Here is a 12,776-nt window from a genome sequence, read left to right as displayed (position 1 = left end):
TCTAAGTGACATTGAGTTTTTTAATCTAAAGATTTATTTTATTTTTATTTGAAAGGGAGAATTGTGTAGAAAGAAGGAGAAACAGAGGGATCTTCCATCCACTGGTTCTCTCCCCATATGACCACAAGGGTTGGAGCTAAGCTTATCTGAAGCTAGGAGCCAGGAGCTTTTTTCAGATTTCTCACATGGGTGCAGGGACCTAAGGCCTAGGGCCATCCTCTGCTGCATTTCCAGGCCAGAAGCAGGGAGCCACATCAGAGAGGGGGAAGTTGTGACATGACCCAGTTCCCATATGGGACACAGGTGCTACAGATGGAGGCTTAGCGTGCAACACCATGGCACCGAGTCTAACACTGGATGATTTTAAAGCAGATGTTATGAAATTCATAGTATAATGCCAAAGTAACAGAAGAGCAGACCTTAAAGCTGCATTTATGAGCTAAGTTCAATTATAAAAACCTATACAGAAGACTGGAAGAAAACAGACCCACAATAAAAACAATGGAAGGGCTTTAATGTGTTAGACTATTTCAGATGGTCTTTTGCTGACAGACAGCTTCAGCGTTCTACAGTGTTTAATTCCTGACATTCATTAGGTTTTTGTTGCATTGCCACGCCGAATATGATGGTAGATAGAACAGGGAATGTCCCTGACCTCATAAGTGTTTTGATCTAGTGGGACCAATTCAATAAACACATTAATAGCAGGTGTGCCAAGCGCCAGTATTTCATCAAGGAGAATCAGTGAGGATTTCCTGGAGGGGGATGGTGGTCTCTGAGCTGATACCTGAGCAATTAGAAGGACAGGAAGAACGCTGTGGGCAGAGAACGAAGGCTGTGAGCTGGGCGAGCAGCTCCTGCCGTGATGGTATAGAAGGGACACCAGCGCTCTCACCCTCCATGATGAGATCAGAAGTGAGAGAACCTGGACTGTCGGGTTGTGAGAATGACTATGGATTTTGCTTTATTCTTTTTTTATATTTTCATTCTGAATTTTTCAATTATGTAATACAATTTCGTATAGACTGGGATTCCCCCTCCCCCAAACTCCTACATCCCGACAGATTTTCCCCAATTTGCTACAATGGTATAGTCTTTCATAAGAAATCATAATTTCATCCGTCTCTTATTTAGGATTTTGCTTTATTCTAAAAGTAGTGGTAGTGTGTTGAGAGTTTCTGTTCTAAGCTGAAGATAATGGATTTAAAATCCCCAAGACCAAGGGAAGAGTTTGCTGAGGAAATATTTAGGTTTCCATCATAAAAACATATGTAAAACTAACCATGAATTACATGAGATTATGATACTCATGTTCAGCCTTGGATAAACATATATGAGAGGTTAGGGTGGGTGTGGGCATGATGACCACTACCCTTTTTTTGGCCTTCTGCTTTCAGATGGGAGATTTCATATAGGACATTTTTCCTCCTTAAATGGCTGGAAATCATTAATTTGGCGGGAGTATCCTAGGAAGTCAGTGTTTCTCTGAAAAAAAAAAAAGATCAAGGATTTAGATTAGGAGATACTACAATTGCAACCAAAAGCAGTTATCACATAATTGCCAGCCGGTTGCCCACAGAGACAATGCCTTCTACAAGCAGGAAGGAGAAGGCTGGCATCTGCCTACCTAGCAATCCTTCTCTATTTTCATTCTTAAAAAGAATATATTAAGGGAGTCCACACAGAAGGTTTTTCTAACTAATTGTTGTAGATTCAGTTGATTTATGGCATTGGTACCATACCGTGGGAACTTAGTGGTTCATGTTATTAACAGTATTCTTGGAAGAGTGAATCTTTAAGTAAATAACTATTCTGATAAGCTAACATGTTGGCCAGACAGGTTTTGTTTGTTGAAGATATTTAGAATGTGCTAAAAAGCTTTATGGACCCCAGCATGGTAGCCTAGTGGCTAAGGTCCTCACCTTGCATGTCCTGGCATTCCATGAGCGCCAGTTTGTGTTCTGGTTGCTCCACTTCCCATCCAACTCATTGCTTGTGGCCTGGGAAAGCAGTAAAGAATGACCCAACGCCTTGGGACCAGTACCAATGTGTGAGACCCGGAAGGGGATCCTGGCTTCAGCTCAATTCCAGCCACTTTAGACATTTAGGGAGTGAACCAACAGATGGAAGATCCTTCTCTCTGTAAATTTGCTTTTACAATAAAACAAACAAATCTTTATAAAAAGCAAAAAAGGAAAAGCTTTATGTCATTATGCACAATGTAATCACATATAACTCTTCTCAGATTGTTCGTAATTTTTTGGCTAGGTGCAATTAAGTACTTTGATTCTAGTTGACATTAAGTTCCCTTGTTGTTGCTGTTGTTCAACAACTTAATAATTTCTGGAAACATTTTCATTTCCAAAACCAGAATTAGTAGTAATCACGTTGCTGAAGTAGGGTGCTGTTTCTCAGTCATGTTTGGACTTGTGTGCCATTTCTGTGGTCATGTGTACCCTATGATGGTTAAGATAATCATCTCAGGATGCCTAACACAGAGAGTTAGGGAGCATGTTCAGCCTTCAATCACTTTCCCTTTGTTTCCCCAAACTTCATGCTGACATTGAAAAGAACATTATGTTCTCTTGTAATAAGTAGAGGTGAAGATGACTGGTCTTTCATGTTGACGAGGGAAGCTTTTTTTTTTTTTAAATTTCTTATTATAAGCCAGTAGGACTCTCTCATCCCCTGTAACCCTGGCAATCTTTTCTTATCGATCATAGGTAAATTAATTCTTGGGTTACTTACTTTGAGAGTCATACAACTGGATGGGTCTTAAAAAATGTGAATAGGTTGAGAAAGTTATGTCAAGGCTCAGATACACAAACAGCTTTCGTGGTGCAGGAGAGCTGAAACTAACCCTGGCTTCATACAGTGCTGCCGTTGGAAATTGCCCATAGTTAGTGTTGCAATTCAAAATGGCTTAAGTTTTCCTAAAATGAGCCCTACAGCTGGAAACTTCAAACAGTTCGTTTGATGGAATCCCTCCATTTCTTCTCAGCCCTTCTTTAACTAGGGGGATGATTGCCATTTTAGAATGCATTCATACAATTTTAGAATCCTGAAGCTTCCTGTATGTTGCCTGGTAAATAGAATTTCAGCAATCTGAATGGTTATTGCGTTCTCACGAGGTCCAAAAGCTTTTTTCCTCTATTCTGTTCTTCGTTACTATGAAGAAAGGCAAATACTTGAAAACAATCACGTAACAAGAAAAACAGAATTTTGACAAGAAATACAAGAGAAGGACTGATCTTTTACTAATTGTCTTCGACTCTGGTTTTCTTTTGGACTGTGTAGTGCTGGTTGTCCTGGCTTCTTTCCTATATTGCATTTTTCCTAGTCAGCACACTGAGGAGCTTGAGTTGTTTCTTTGTTAATCCAAAAGCCTGAAAAAGAGAAATGGCTGTGTGTTATATGTTTATATTAAGCACTGAACAATAGATGCTTCTGCATTTAGGTCCCAAATAGTGGTAACTTAAGGAATATGACACTAACTGAAATTAGTGTCAAATTATAATCCAATCAATGTTATCACTCAAAATTATTTAAAAAATCTGGCTTTTAAAAACATGAACAGTGTATACATGAAAATTGATAATTTTTATGTAGCTTGATGGTATTCACAAGTCTGGACACCAGGGTGTGCTAGGCCAACACACGCAGATATGGATGGCACTTCATTTTCTGATGGATTGGGAATGCACACATCTTTTGGTGGATGTGGATAACAGATGTCTTGTGGGTAACAGATGTCTTGGCTTTTAGAGACTAATTGGCAAAGAGGGGCAAGGGGGATAATTAGAGAGGTGGGAGGAAGCACAAGGAAAATGTAGTCTTCTTTGTATGGAAAAATCGAACAGGCCTCCTTATTTGGGGTAATTGCCTTCCTCTTGAACTTCATTTGCTATCCCTTTTCATATACTCAAGTTCGTTTAACCATGAAGGTGTAAAATAAAGAGCCGTAAAGCAGGACTATTATCTAGCAACCAAATTTATCATGAAACATTGCAGTGTAATTGACTCTATTAGTACCCATGGTTTTAATTTAAAAAAACCTGAAAGCATAAATCTAATCACTCATGATAACATTTATTTTGATTGGTGGCATAAAAATTCTGTTAAGGGTGGTTGATGTGCACCTAGTGTAATATGTACCAAATGAAACCTTGTAGTGGACTAGTGGGAAAAGGAAAATGAGTGACTAAGTATGTCATATGTTACTTACACATGTTGGATATTGTTTAGCTTATTGTTTGTTCTCAGCTAGTGCTATCCTACTGCCAATTGACCTAGAATAATGGGAACATTTAGCAGATGTGTAAAGCCATTATCATCAACAAGTCCTCAATTATGTCAGTGCCTTCCACTGTGCAGGATTTCAAATAGGTGGCATTTTCTATCTTAACTCTGTCACTTAGGTCTTTGATATTATTATTATTGTTATTCAGTTTTATTGGTATCTTTTTTTGAAACTGAAGAATTTTATATCTGCTCGATATTCAGTGAGTAGCTACATGATTCCTTGATGAGAATTGTTATGTGGCTATTTTCTCAAAGAGGCAGGAGTGTTTCAGTGAGAAAGTATCAGGTTAGGTACTTAGAATCTTGCTTCTAGATTGAAGTAAGATTAAAAATGGGAATAGTTATTCCAGGCGAAAGGCACAGATGACTGGCTTTGTTTGACACTTGTCTCCTCAGAAATTATGTAGATGTCTTTGTTTTAAAGACATATGAGCTGTGTTTTAAAGGTAACTAGAAAATTACTGACCAAAATCTCAGTTGTCAATTGTTACTTATTCGTTCTTTCTTTTTCACTAGAATTATTATTTATCCACAACCAGTAGACTTTTGGTGGGGGGAGTAGAGGAGTAGTTTTAGAATCCTCCACTGTTGCAATGGTGGTTTTAGTAGTATAGAAGCCATGTTGCTTGGGTAGCCCAGATAGTCATATTAAGTCAATCCCTTGACTTCTGTGGACTTAATTTGAATATTCATAAAATGGAGACAGTAATAACTAGCTTTGTAGCAGAGCTGGGCATTACATGTTCCGAGTACTGCACGGGAAATGGATGTGTTTGACTGCTGGAGCCTTTGTGGTTGTCTTCAATCAGACTGTTCATATCCCTTAGTAATATTCTCTCATAACTTGGCTGAGCTCCCGAAGGACAGAAAATTCAAGGAGATGCTGATGAAGAGTGAAGAACAAATGATTCAATGTGATGAGTTAGCAGAGTTACTCCTCTTCCCACCTTCAGGCCCTTTTTTAAAATATGAAGGTGATGAATAACCACAGTGGAGCAGGCTTCTTACTTGGTAGAGTTTTCATATTTTAGTTTTAGGTTTCCAAAGGTAAGTTTAAAGAGGCAAAACTGTTAGTTTTACATATAAGTTTATGTTTTCTGGAGACACTGCATCTGCTCCAGTTTATTCTCCTTGTTGCTGGAAAGCACTGAGGCTATGTAAGATGAATTGTGTCCTCTAAGGTCAGTGAGTTACTGAGAAAACTAGAGATGAAACCTTTGTCTTTTTCTGAATTCTTGGTCTTGTCTTTCTTTTTTCTTTTTTTAAGATTTATTCATCTTTTAGTGGAAAGTCAGATTTACAGACAGCAGAGTTAGAGAGAAAGAACTTTTGTCTGCTGGTTCACTCCTCAGTTGGCCACAATGGCCAGAGCTGAGCCAATCCAAAAGCTAGGAGCCAAGAGCCTCCTCTGTGTTTCCCAAGCGAGTGCAGGGTTCGAAGGCTTTGGGCCATCCTCAACTGCTTTCCCAGGCCACAGGCAGGGAGCTGGATGGGAAGTGGAGGAGCCAGGACACAAACTGACACTCATATGAGATGCCATTGCATGCTATACGAGGACTTTAACCACTGGTCTACTGCACTGGGCCTACATTCTCTGTCAACCATTGTAAGACATTGCTGCTGTGACTGCAGCTGATCTAGCCTGGACCATTAGAAAAATGGCAGCAGTCAATTTATTCTTGGCAAGCACACAGAGATATATTTCTTTTTCATATGACTCTAAAAAGTTTCCTGCATTGTAGTTTATCCAGTTGTTCTTTTATGTATCACAGATATATATCAATTGTTTGCATAAGATAACAGCTTTGCTTCTGTTAGTGATAAGAGAGATGGTTGCTAATGTTTACATGCTACTATGAGTCAGATATTAACTTTGCATAGATTAATTTGCATAGATTAATATTAAGAGAGATACTCAAAATTAATGGGATCCGGGCCTAGTAGCTAAAGTCCTCATCTTGCATATTCTGGGATCCTGTGTAGATACCTGTTTGTGTCCCAGCAGCCCCACTTCCCATCCAGCTCCCTACTTGTGGCCTGGAAAAGCAGTCAAGGACGGGCCAAAGCCTTGGGACCCTGCACGCGTGTGGGAGACCCGGAAGAGGCTCTGGTCTCTTGTCTTTGCTCAGCTCCAGACAGTGCAGCCACTTGAGGAGACAATCAGTGGCTGGAAGTTCTTCCTGTCTGTTTCTCCTCTCTGTAAATCTGACTTTCCAATCAAAATAAATAAATCTTCCAAAAAAATTTATGGGATCCAAAATTATGGGGTGTAAATCAAGTAGGATGTATGGTTCTACTTTAGTGCATAAATAGTAACAAGCCAATATGTTTATTCATGTTAATCACTACTGGAATAAAGTGTGGATGATTATACTTGGCAAAGCATTATTAATAAAATGTATTTTATTTTAAGATTGTATTTCCCTTAGAACATAACTGGAGGACAGTAATTATTTAAATAAAAACAAGAAACATATATCGCTTTGATTAAGTATGTTAGCTTTCTATCTAGTATTGTGGTTGTGCATATGCGTATGCGCAGTAACTGGAGAGTATTGACAGCTTTATGGACGAGAATAGAGGAATAAAGTCTAATTTTTGAAAGCTTGTGCAGGCATGTTAAAATCTGTTGTTGGTGTCTTTATTTTATGCAATTTCTCATTCTAGGATGTGTTCCTCAGTGAACAGGAGTAGACTAATGACTCATTGATGCCTTAAACAATATTTTTAAAATCATAGAATAAGAGAATTACAAATGCTTTATTTTATTTCATTTTAAAAAATTTATTGTTTTAATATTTTTATTGGAAAGGCAGATATACACAGAGGAGGAGAGACAGAGAGGAAGATCTTCCGTCTGGTGGTTTACTCCCCAAGCAGCTGGAACGGTTGGAGCTGAGCCAATTCGAAGCCGGGAGCTTCTTCCAGGTCTCCCATGTGGGTGCAGGGTCCCAAGGCTTTGGGCCATTCTCAACTGTTTTCCCAGACCACAGCCAGGGAGCTGGATGGGAAGTGGAGCTTTCGGGATTAGAACTGGCTCCCATAAGGGATCCTGGTGCGTCCAAGGCTAGGACTTTCACCACCATGCTATTGTGCTGGACCCAAGAATCACAAATACTTTCTTTTTTAAAAAAGATTAATTTATTTTTTATTACAAAGTCAGATATACAGAGAGGAGGAGAGGCAGAGAGGAAGATCTTCCATCCGATGATTCACTCCCCAAGTGAGCCGCAACGGCCGGTGCTGCGCCGATCCGATGCCGGGAACCAGGAACCTCTTCCAGGTCTCCCACGCGGGTGCAGTGTCCCAATGCATTGGGCCGTCCTCGACTGCTTTCCCAGGCCACAAGCAGGGAGCTGGATGGGAAGTGGAGCTGCCGGGATTAGAACCGGCGCCCATATGGGATCCCGGGGCTTTCAAGGCGAGGACTTTAGCCGCTAGGCCACGCTGCCGGGCCCAAGAATCACAAATACTTTAAAGAACTCTAGCTTTCTAAAATAGTTTTTTTTTTAATGCTTAGCACATCTTCTTTAAAAGTTTCAAAGGAAAAAGTAGATGAACTGAATGTATTGAATTATTGGCTACGAAGCTGCCATACTCACACTGCAATGTTCTACAGGTGATATTGGACAGCTCCCATTGATTGTAATTCTGTCTCCTAGCATTTCATAGGCATTATTGATTAGGGATTCAGCTGATGGACCTTTTGAATGAGGTATGATATGAGAATATGATAACGAGAATGATAAATGAGAAAATATTTTAAAACACAATAGCAATTGAATAAATTCCCCAAATGACCAGAAATTGCATATAATAATCAAAAAATCTATTGAAGGAAATATGTCAGAGAGGAAGCAACAGTATTAACATGTGTTCACTACAAACTGTTTATGTATGCCCTTGTTTAATTTTAACTAATTTCAATTTGAAGTTTCATGTATATACTTGCATGCTATCTTTTGTATCTTAGCTTTTCTGCCTTGCTATTTCCAGGATTGAAGTGTGTATGTCTTCTGTGTGACTCTTCAAACTTCACCTGCCAAACAGAAGGAGCGTGCTGGGCCTCAGTGATGCTAACCAATGGGAAGGAACAGGTGATCAGGTCCTGTGTTTCCCTCCCAGAGTTAAATGCACAAGTCTTCTGTCATAGTTCCAACAATGTTACCAAAACGGAGTGCTGCTTCACAGATTTTTGCAACAATATCACACTGCACCTTCCAGCAGGTAAGGAATTTATCTTTGTTGCTTCCAAGTTCAATTTTATTCTTGGGAAACTGTAAGCATGATAGAAATCAAACTCTCTTATGTTTCTTTAAATATGAAAATGTGTTTTACAATTCTCCTTTTGTTTCTGACTAGTAAAATTCTTTAGAATCTAGCTGATGTGATTTTTTTTCAAGTGCGTATCTGTTAAAATATTGAAGACAACTAAAAATTTTAGCGTGTTCACACAAACTATACTTTTCGAAATGACTAATGGATTTCAAGTAAAATGTAAATTTATGTGGTTTATTCTAAAGAAAATATATACATACACACACTAACCAAGAAAAAGGGCGCAAAACATGCAACAATAGATTACCAATTTTGTGGAGATACAATGTTGATTCTAGGGATGATTTCTCCATATCTTCTTTTTCACAGCTAGAGCAAACTTACTGGAGAGAAATTTGCAGAGGTGGCCAACTGCTGGTGTGCAGATGAAGCGAGGGTGTGGCAGAAGCCTTGTCCTACAGCAGTCACGGAGCAGACGAGCCTGGGAAGGGAGGGCAGTGGCTGGGGCTGAGATAGTTTCTGCTGGGACTTCCTCCCTGGGGAACAGGTGATTGGAAAGGAATGGGGAGCGTGGGATGGGGGAACACTACCAGGGATTAGTTTGAGCTGGGTTTTTATTTATTTATTTATTTAGTTATTTGGAATATAAGAGCCAGAATCCCTGGAGGTATTGGATCTTCCTTCTGACAGGATCGTACAGTGGCTTGGGAGCTGAAAATGGCTAAGACTCATGTCCTTGCTCCATCAATCCTGAGTATAGATAGAAAGATGGGTATGAGCCTCTTTAAGGAAGAAACCTGGCTGACTCCCGTGACCTGACTGGGTTGGCAGGAAAACTGCTGTGAATAGGAGGCTCTTACAGAATACACACTGTCTTTAGATGAAAGTTTACAGGCCACCCCTTCAATACTGATGGTTACTTTGGAACGTAGGCAGAGCAAAGGACATTTTTTGCTTGGGTCTTACAAAGTCTAGTGTTGGAAAATAGGAGTCCTTGACCCCCAGGCCAATTGAAGTTACAGCGCTCTGGCTCTTAGCAGAGCTGTTCAGCTCCTTGGAAGCTGGCTTCTGTCCTGTTTGCTCGGTGCCTGAGCTTTCCATATCATATGGGAGTAGACTGGCCTTGTTGGCAGTCCATGATGGACAGCAGGTACTAATGGCACACCACCCATCTTTACATTGTTCCTACTGCTTAGCTGGCTCTTCTTACTCCCAGTTTTTGTTAAAGTAGACCACAGAGGCAGCCTTTGGGATGTCAGCTAAGGGGGTGCTCCGCTCCATTCTTAATCTTTAATGGCTTGAGCTAGAAATCTGCAGTCGTGGCATGTTTTGTGTTTTTCTTGTGAGGCGAGACAATACCCTTTAGGGGAGCTGAGTGCTTCTAGGTAAGATAAAGACAGATTGATCATCTTATTGAACCTGTTTATAAATTTTGAAGTCGTCAGTTTATCTCTCGCTTAGTTTGGTTTGAAAAAAAGAGTTGGGGTGGTTTGCTTGCTGTGTTCACAGCGAAATATGTCTAGCTGTGAAATCATTACCTTAATGCTCTTGTTTTTGGCTGTACTATTTGATCTTCTTTATGTAGCCAGGCTATTTGGTCTTTTATGTGTGGCCGGGTATTATACAGAGAAAGGTTAGTCACCCCTAAAATCTGGAGATCAACCATCTCTCCCAAGAATTCTTCAGAATAGAATCAGCTTCCCATCTTGGAGGGAAGAGAGGAGAAATGAGGGAATAAGCTAGACCCCTAAATTGCTTGTTCTCAGTGGTTTAATATCAGCTGGAAAATGAAGCAAGCAATTTTAACGGTCAAATATCGGTTTAAGGAAAATTTACCAAAAGGTCCCGTGCCTTCTATAAATTTTAAAGCATGAGTACATGTATTGGAAACATTTATCTTTTATATATGTCAATTTAAATTAAATTATTTAAGAACTTAAAATATTAGATAACCTGATTTTTACCTGAAGTCATGATTTTGGCCAAGTGAGAACTGTAGAAGCCAAATTGGACTTTATGGGGAGCAGTGAACAATACATCTTACCTTCACCTACATTATGTCTTTTGGGTCAGCACTATAGCTTTATGACACAAGGCGACTAGTTTGACCTGAAAATTAAGGCATAAACGTTTGTCTGAGACTTAAAAATGGCTTCCTTCCTTTGTACCAACAAATTTAAACAGCTTACTAGGGATTTAAAACACTGTCTTTATCCTTTTTAAATTGAAACCAAATTTTGTAGTTTTGTAAAGTCCACCTGAGGGGGCTATAGCAATAGAGTTGTGACCCATTGCTAGTCTGGCCCAGATCTATTGAGCCACTTACAAAACAAGTTTTGCAAGTTACTATGCAAATTTTTTCAAGGTAATGATCTTTATCTACCCATGTTCAAGTGACAACATTTGTTAGCACAAAGAGGCAAATAGAATTTGATTCCTTATTATTGTTCAGATATCTCTTGCCTTTAGCCTGATTTCTTGGTACCTTATTTATCCTAATGTATAAGACAGAAAATTCTAATCTGAGTTTCTATCAGTAACTATACCACTGTACCATTTTCTACCTACATTTTAAAAAAACGAACCCTCTCTTTAAAACTGGAATTCTATAGAATTTGTAAAATTGGAATTTCTATAGGAATTTAGTGTCACAATTACACCTTAAAAATGATTTGCTGGCCACAAATTGAAGATAACTGTGTAAACAAATAAAAAAGCAATGCAATTATATTTTAATTAAGTATTTTGTATTTTATCTTTGTTCAAATGATGAAACAAGTGTTAAAGACGTTCTAGCAGTAAAAAGTTTTATTCATATAAAATCTGAAGGACTAAGACAATTAGGGAAGTTGTGTGATTCAATGTCATTCCAGGTTCTATGTATTTACCACTCCGATTCATCTCAAAAGCCTGTAGCAGTTGCTTCATGTACACTCTATGGTACTTTTCCCATTCTTTGGGAAAATGATTCTAAAGCATTATCTCATAGATAGCAGGGAAAAGAAATCATATTTGGTAGAATTCATCCCCTAGTGAGTTGGCACTCATGGTTTCTGGGCCGCATTCAATTCTTTCTGCTTCAGATTCCATAGACTTCCTTGAGTTGATAGAGATGTGAAGTTGATGAGTATGTGTGCACTTTGTTTTCTTAGATTATTTTACCACATGTTTTCTATGCTTACATATGTTTTGTTACATATTCATTATGTGACAGTTTCTTGTACTATTCAGTATAAGAACATGCTGTACAAGTTTGTAGCCTAGAAAAAATAGGTTATATCATATAGCTAGGTATGTGGTAGGTTATCTCATATAGGCTTTGCTTTAGGTACACTCTGTAATGTTTATACAATGCTGATATTGTCTAACACTACATTTCTTGCCATTAAATGTGTGTAACTGTATATTCAATCAGTGTGAAAAGCAGTCTGTGATACAGCTGTTGTACTTTGGTAAATTCTATCTTGTGCATGAGCAAAATGACAGAAGGAAAGGTCAGGGCAGTGATTAGAAGAAGTCAGGCAAAGCATTTTCTAAAAAATTGTTTCCATTATTTTCCATGAGAGTTTCGTAGGTGTAAGGATTCCCCGTCCCCCACCTCTTTGTCCCCAGTTGTGCTTCCCTCCTTTCCTCCCACATTATTACAGTAGTATAGTCCTTTCGTAACAGTTACAGGTTTAACATTCTGCTATTTAAGAGCATCATGGAACTGTAGGTACAGACAAAGGTAGAAAATCTAGTATCGTATTTTTTAAGGTATGCTTAACTGTTTCACCGGGAGTTCTCCTTTTATTTGGAAGTAAAGATTAGGCAAAGTCTTTATGGTCCAAGCTGAAATGCATTGTTTCCTTTCTGGCTCTTTCAATATTTAACCCTGATGGCCAGGTCATTTCTGGGTAGCTGATAACTCGAGTACAGTAACATGGTTTCAGTATGTTTTGGTTGACTGGCTTCTGTCCTGGATCTTGGGTTTTTGGTTTTTTTTTAATGGCTGAGTGCTTGCTTTGTTTCTTTGTGATAAAATTTCTAACTTGCATACAGCTACTGACCACCCTAACCACTCCCGCTTCATTCATTCCTAATATCCTTTTCTCTGCTGATACCCTGGTAACCCAATAGTTGGAATACTTCTGGCACTTACAGAAAAGCCTTTTAAGTGTTTGATAATAATTGTGAACCTTAGTGGCTTTCACACA

General features: G+C 39.0%; 1 protein-coding gene across 1 annotated transcript in view; it reads left to right on the top strand.

Annotated features, from left to right (window-relative positions):
- The window catches only part of ACVR1C (activin A receptor type 1C), a 72,760-nt gene that overhangs the window by 24,458 nt on the left and 35,526 nt on the right, over positions 1-12,776 (top strand). The window contains exon 2 of the mRNA XM_004577147.2: positions 8,299-8,529. Within this exon, the coding sequence (XP_004577204.2) occupies positions 8,299-8,529 (231 nt within the window). The remainder of the gene's footprint in view (positions 1-8,298; positions 8,530-12,776) is intronic.

This window comes from Ochotona princeps, chromosome 5, assembly GCF_030435755.1.
Source record: "Ochotona princeps isolate mOchPri1 chromosome 5, mOchPri1.hap1, whole genome shotgun sequence".
NCBI lineage: Eukaryota > Metazoa > Chordata > Mammalia > Lagomorpha > Ochotonidae > Ochotona > Ochotona princeps.
The sequence above is the reverse complement of the archived record's forward strand: the minus strand, read 5'-3'. Positions and strand labels throughout refer to the sequence as shown.